We start from the raw sequence: 7,285 nt of genomic DNA on the forward strand, positions 1-7,285 counted from the left end.
TGATCACCTGTGAAGGACCTTCTACTGCCATGCCCGTTTTAGGAGAAGGAAGCTGAGGCTTGGTGAGATTGACTCATTTGTCCAGGTTGTAGAGCTAGAAGGTGGCAGAGCTGGGTTTGAGCCCAGGCAGTCTGGATGCAGAGCCCATTTTCTATGATGCTGCCTAAATAGCTGGCGGATGGTGCCCAGGGGAGGACTGACTTGGGGTCATTTTCAGACTGGATGAGGCCTCCTGCCAACTGGTCCATTGGCAGACTGGTCTGTCTTCCTGCCAAGTCTTCTTGCCAATTTTCTGCTACCTCAGTTTCCACATCTAATGGGGACAACAACATGTCTCTGCACGGTTGGGGCAGAGCCATGGCCAAACCAGCCAGCATCTGGGAACGTGCTCCACAGACTATAGAGTTCTTTGGGTGTGACGGGGTGTCTTCCTTGCACGTCTAAGCTGTAAAGGGTTTCCTTTCTTGCACAGTGCACATCTGTCCGAGCCAGGCCGCGCGGGGTTGGCAGGGTGGGGCCTGTGATGACCGAGTTCCCTTTCCTCTTCTCTCTCTAGTTACGTTCGCTGTTACTACTGGGCTGTGAAGACCCTCATCACCATTGGCGGGCTGCCCGACCCCAAGACACTCTTTGAAATTGTCTTCCAGCTGCTGAACTATTTCACCGGTGTCTTCGCTTTCTCCGTGATGATTGGACAGGTAGCTGGGTACACTAGTCTGGCTTGCCACCTACCTGCCTGCAGGGCCACTCTCCTCCCCTCTGCTGCCAGAAATGTCCCCATCTGTGCCAGTGCCTTTTGGAGTAAGCCCAGGAAAGAGCACTGGACTTAGAGTTAGGAGCCTGGAGCTGTGGGACCCGTTGGGTGAAGGGGGTGGTGATGGAAGCCTGAGTCCCATTCCCTCTGAGGATATTCCCACTTGAAATGTCAATCCCTTCAGGATATCTTGGAGAGCTGGGTTGAATAGCTTTCTGCCAAAGCTGAGGATTTGGGCTGTTCCCTTGGAGAGAAACCCCTTTGGGTTTCTGTTGTGCTGGGGGCACATCTCATATTCTAGTCAGTGCAGAAGGTGACAATTGCTGGTCCTCAGAGTTACCTTTGAGGGGATTCACCCTGAGGAACTGTACATCGGGTGCATATTTCCTCCAGGGTGTGGTCAAAGTGTCTCTGGCACAGAGGGGCCATGTTGTACCAGAATCAGCCCAGCCCAGGGAAGCATCCCCTCCTCGTGTGGCCCCAGGGACCTGAGGCCACCCAAGGGGCCAGCAGCCGCCCCCCTCTCCTCCTCCATCCTTGCTGGAGGTAGAACTTCTCCACCAACAAAACCTCTGTGTGTAGACTCGGGCCTCCCTCTCTCCTGATCTCCCGCAGTGCCTTCAGCACTCACCCCTGTTCTGTGTAAAGTAAATGTGCCCATGACACATGGCCCCAGAGCCCATGTAATGGCCCCACTCTCACCCTTGACCCCCCACCCTTGCCCCCAGATGAGAGACGTGGTGGGGGCTGCCACCGCAGGCCAGACTTACTACCGCAGCTGCATGGACAGCACAGTGAAGTACATGAACTCCTACAAGATCCCCAGGTCCGTGCAGAACCGTGTCAAGACCTGGTACGAGTACACCTGGCACTCCCAAGGCATGCTGGGTAAGACTCCTGCTGCCCGACACTCGGCCTTCCTGGGCCCTGCCCTCGTCCTGTGTCCTTGAGGCCTGAGCCCTGGGGCCTCTCTTGGCTGCGGCCCCTACATTTAAATGAGAGGGACCTAGGGAGTCCTGTGAGGTGCCCCAAGCTGGACCAGCAGGAGACCCTGGAGACTTGAGGGGCCTGTTTTGTGCATGCCTTGCCCACCTCACTTCACCCACCTTGAAAGGTGTGCCCATTAGAGATGGAAGTACAATTGAAGTCAGGAGAGAAGGAAGAATCTCCCTTTCTCTCCATATGTGTGTGTATGTATACACACACACACACACACACACACACACATATACACACATATGTTTTCTTTGTAAATTTGTTGATGTTATACTTTGCTTCTGAAATTATTTGGCTATAACAGTGCATTTAATTCACCATTGTTTTTGCTTTCTTGACCATGATGGGGTATGCTCAGTAATTCTTTTTTTTTTTTTTTAAAGATTTTTATTGGGGAATTGGGGTAAGGGGAACAGACACGTTGCTGTCCGTTTGTTCTTCTGTCTAGTTGTGGAGGACGTTGCTTCACTGGCCCAAGTTGGCACCATCATTGCGCTCTTCCCGGGCGAGGCAGATCAGTCGCCAGCTTCCGGACGGCCGCTCACTGCGGCTGCTGGCCGCCCACGCTGGCTGCTGGCTACACACGGTAGCCCATGGCAACCCACTGCTACAGGGGCTGCAGCCTACGCTGTCGCCAGCGACTCAGCAGCCCAGCTCCAGGTTGAGCTGTTGTTCAGCATCTTAGCTGTAGAGGGCAGTGTCACTGGCCCTCATATGTGGGATCCGAACTGGTGCCCTCTGGCATCCCAAGCCAGTTCTTAACCAATGCGCCACTCGGCCGGCCCACTCAGTAATTCTTACAAAGTGGAGAATCTTACCTGAAAATTGTTTCCAAATGTGGTGAAGTTTCCATGGATTCTAAATGGAGCCCTTAATTACATTTAAATATGCTAAGTATATGTTAATGAAGCCCCTTTCCCCCAGTTTCTTTTTTATTTTGGGGAGCTGATAATTTTGTTTTCACAGAGCCTAGACATCATTCTGGAGGCCTCTGAAAAGCCCATAGGTCATCGGCATTGTGCCTAGAGCCCCCCAACTTCCTCACTCAAATAAAAGGGCCCCACTGCCTCCATGGGGTTCCCTCTGGTCTCAAAGAAGCCACGTTCAGCCCCAAGGTCTCCTGAGTTGGGGGTGTTAGCAAGTCTGTGGACAATGAATGTTAGAATCTTCATTATTATCTGCTGCTAGTGCATATGACTCTACAGGTTACAAGGCATGTTCATATCCATTGCCTCATTTAGTTCTGGTGACAGCTTTTGACATCTATATCATTGTCCCCTTTCACAGGAGTGAATATTAAGGACCATAGAGGGCCCTGACCTGCCTAGGCTCACACAGAGGTTGAGCCCATGAATAATTGTGGTGCAGTGGGAGGGGCATCGGGGTTGGGGTCAGGTAGTGAATTTCCTGTTTCCAGTTACCAACTTTCATTCTATGCCAGACTTTCTGCTGGGCACCACAGACCTCACAATGGACCAAACAGACTCCGCCCGGCTCTCCTGGGACAGGCTCTGAGGCCCTGTGGCCTGGGTGGGATCCTGAGTCCATCCCCCTAGGCTGTACTGCATGGCTGTGGGCAAGTCACTGCCCTCCTGAGTCTCTCTGTCCTTGTCTGTAAAGTGGGGATTATTGTTATGGGCACCTCTTAGGTTGCTGGAAGGATTTAATAAAATCATCTTTGTAAAGCACTCTGTAAAAACAGTGCTCGAAAGACTAGCTCTTGCTGATGTTGTTCTAATAGTGTGAGTAGGGAAAATGGATCATTAACAAACAATTGTCGTAATGGGTGTGATAAGTGCTACTGCACAGGGACTGCTAACATCACAGCTGGGTGGGGGGCCCTCAGGGAAGGCTTCCTGGAGGAGGTGATACTTGTGTTGTTTTCTGAAAAATGAGTAGGAGTTCACCTGGAAAGGACACACAAGGGAATGGCATCCACAAAAGCGAGAGAGGGCACTCTCCCAATTTAGAGTGGTTCTGAGTGCCAGAGGAACGGTGTGTCCGGGCCAGCCGCTGTGGTGTGGATGTGGCCCATGTGTTGGCGAAGGGTCTGGCTGTGCCCCTGACCTCTGCCAGGGTCTTATTCGCAGATGAGTCAGAGCTGATGGTACAGCTTCCGGACAAGATGCGGCTAGACCTCGCCATCGATGTGAACTATGACATTGTCAGCAAAGTGGCGCTCTTCCAGGTACCACCCTCCCAGCACCCTCCCCCCTCATGTCTCTGGGAGGCCCCCAGCCCACACCTTCATCTAAACAGGGGCTCCTTTCTCCTCCTGCCCCGCACAGGGCTGTGACCGACAGATGATCTTTGACATGCTGAAGCGGCTTCGCTCTGTTGTCTACCTGCCCAACGACTATGTGTGCAAGAAGGTGAGTGGCCCAAGGCAGCGGCGGCGTGGTCTGGGATTTACTGCCCCCTGGCGGTGGGGAGCTGGGCTGCAAGGAGTGTTTTTGAAGACCCAGTGAGGTTTGTGGGCCCAGGTAGAGCAGAGTTGCTAGGAGGAGGAGTGTCCGCAGCTCTGTGCACTGGCCAGTTGCCCCCAGACCAACAGGTTGTTTGGCACAAGGGGACTTTGTCCAGCTTTGAGTATGGAACTCTGATATGTCTCAGGCTTTGCTCCCTGGACACAGAACCGTGGGGGCCAGGATGAGGAACTCCACTTTACAGAAAAGGGAAGTGAGGAGCCTCAAGACGGGCAGAGTCTTGACAGTGTAGATGGGACTGCTTCCTCGGTCTTGGTCCTGATACCAGGAAAATGGCGGGGGTGGGAGTGGAGGGGGGGAGAAGAAGAAGGGGTGGGACAGGGCAAAGGTTGCGGACTGATGGCCCTTGCATAGGCGCCAACCCAAGGTGTTTGTGGTTTGTTTTTGTTTTGCCTATTCTTTTTTTTAAAAGATTTTTATTGGGGAATTGGGGGGATGGGAACAGTGGTGGGGAATTGGGGGAAGGGGAACAGACAAGTTGCTGTCCTTTTGTTCTTCAGTCTAGTTGTGGAGGACGTTGCTTCACTGGCCCAAGTTGGNTATAAATGCATTTTCTCTTCCTTATGATTATCTTAATAATACTTTCTCTAGCTTACTTTATGGTAAGCATACAGTATATAAAACATAGAGCATACAAAATATATGTTAATTGACTGTTTTATTATCAATAAGCCTTCTGATCAACAGTAGGCCATTAGTAAAGTTTTTGAGGGGTCAAAAGTTTCACATGGATTTTCGACTGCAAGAGGGCTGGTGGCCCTAACCCCTGCGTTGTTCAAGGGTCATCTGTAAAGTGCAGCCACCAAAGTAAAGAACAGTTGTTATTATACATGAGCCTTAAAGGATTTAAGTGGGGGTGTTAGGGATGCTGCTCCTTTATATAAAATTGTTTCTTTCTAAGTAAACATACAAAACAATGTCCTCAACCTGGGACATAGGTACCCCTAAAAGTTTCATGATTGGGTTCAGAAGATCTAGGAGTCCCCTGGAATTATATGCAAACTGTAAGGACATAATTATATGTTATTTCCAAGAGAAGAGGTGCATGGTTTCCATCAGATTAGTAAATGGAGTTTCTGGCCCTGACCTCTAAGGGCTAAAGATGTCTGATTTTCAACGTTCCTTGCCTAGCCCCTCTCACTGGGGGCTGCAGAAAGAACCCAGTCTTGGCACCTGTGGGGAATGGGCTGGGGTGGAGAGGGCCCTGTGTCACCCCACACAGGGGGCTCCCCTGATCCGTGTTCTTCCTCCCAGTACATGGCCTTCTTCGAGTTTAATAACCGCCTGGAATCCATCCTCAGCAAAGCATACGTTTACAGGTGAGACCCCCTACACACACACACACACACACACACACACACACACACACACACACACACACAGAGCATTCTCTACCCACCTCACTTCCCCTTTCAAGTTTCCCTGGCCCTGCAGGCCTCACCATCGCCGGAAGCCGGGCCTCTTCCTGGCCCTTCTCTAAAGGGATGTTTGTGTTTTAGAGAACCAGGAATGTCCCATTTCCCCCAATTGTGAGAAGGGCACACATAGGTCGACACACAGGGCTCACCCGCATTTCCAGAGAGCAAGGCCTCATTTTGGTCTCAGCTCAGGGAACTGACCCCACCAAACCGCTTGTAAGGACACAGTGGGCCATCTGGCAGATGTCCAAGGATGGAACTTGACACCAGCCGGGCCACACTGGGAGACAAAGCTCCTCTCCTCCCCTCTCATGAAGCGGCACTTCTCTGCACACATCTGTTCCTTCTCTGCCCCTCCCCAAAGACACACCTCCTTCTGACTCCTCCACGCCCTCCCAGAACTGCCGGCACATGTAGCTCTGTGCTAATTCCAGCCCCTAGTCTTGACAGCTCTCCGTTCAAGCACTGCCATTCCTAACTGGCACAGCCTCAAAAGGGCATCCCGCTGGCTCAGTCCAGCCACCGGCTGGTTTCCATTGGACATTGTCCACCCTTCCAGGCAGCTGGGCAGAGCCTTGGGGCTCTAACAGGGGAATCTATGGGGTGGGCATCGGGGAGGTGAGGACTGGCCTGCTCTCTGTGTCCCTGCCCCTGGGCGAGATGTCACGGCTGCCCTTTCTGCTGCTGCATTCACACCTTTCCTTCTTTTGCAGGGTTATCAGGACCACAGCCTACTTGCTCTACAGTTTACATTTGAACTCGTGTCTGTATTACTGGGCATCAGACTATCAGGGCATCGGCTCCACTCACTGGGTTTACGATGGCGTGGGGAACAGGTGAGCCACAGTCTTCTTCCCGGGGCCATAATTCCTGGCACCAAGACTCCCAGAAAGGAGTCTTATTGCCACCATGCTGCTGAGGCCACCTTGCTCCCAAGGAGCCACTGACATGATAAGATTGAAGGGCCAAGTGTCCAAGTCCTCACTAAGCTAACATTTCCTGAGCACCTGCCACATGCCAGGCAAAGGATGCACAGACATGAACAAGACCTGCTGAAAAGATCCAACGTCTAGTAGAATTGGCAAATTTACCACGTGCGCATGTACACATCCACCCTAAGGTCATGGCTGAGTGGGAACCAGGCCAGAGAAACCTTCTTAGCACAGCTCCCAGACATCACTAGCTGCACAGGAGCGGGCCAATCCAGGGAGCTGCCATATACTGTGGGACATGCTCAAATGATGATGATAATGATGGCAATGATGATGATAACAGCAGCAGGCACTAGACAACACTTAATAAGATACCAGCCCTGTTCTAAGCACTTAACATAGTAACTCACTTAATCCTCCTGACAATCACACAAGAGAGGTACTATCATCACCCCCGTTTTCCAGATGAGGTAACAGATGTGCAGCGACTTCCCAGGGTCACACAGTATATAAGTTGGAGAGCTGGGATTTGAGCTCAGGCAGTGTGGCTGCAGCGTCTTAAATGTCATACCATCTGCCGGGTGCTGCGGAGGGGTGGGGGAGGTGGCATGGGACTGTCAATTCTGACGGGTTAAGTTTGATCTTGGCCTTGGTAGGTGGAGAGAAAGGATAGAGAACCCCTCGGGGAGGAGCAACATG

At 51.9% G+C, this 7,285-nt stretch overlaps 1 protein-coding gene across 1 annotated transcript in view; it reads left to right on the top strand.

Annotated features, from left to right (window-relative positions):
* Nucleotides 1-7,285, top strand: part of CNGB1 (cyclic nucleotide gated channel subunit beta 1) — a 77,707-nt gene that overhangs the window by 47,159 nt on the left and 23,263 nt on the right. The window contains exons 22-25 of the mRNA XM_019664463.1: nucleotides 533-698; nucleotides 1,483-1,642; nucleotides 3,841-3,938; nucleotides 4,039-4,122. Of these exons, the coding sequence (XP_019520008.1) occupies nucleotides 533-698; nucleotides 1,483-1,642; nucleotides 3,841-3,938; nucleotides 4,039-4,122 (508 nt within the window). The remainder of the gene's footprint in view (nucleotides 1-532; nucleotides 699-1,482; nucleotides 1,643-3,840; nucleotides 3,939-4,038; nucleotides 4,123-7,285) is intronic.

Source organism: Hipposideros armiger, unplaced genomic scaffold, assembly GCF_001890085.2.
Source record: "Hipposideros armiger isolate ML-2016 unplaced genomic scaffold, ASM189008v1 scaffold_423, whole genome shotgun sequence".
NCBI classification, from domain to species: domain Eukaryota; kingdom Metazoa; phylum Chordata; class Mammalia; order Chiroptera; family Hipposideridae; genus Hipposideros; species Hipposideros armiger.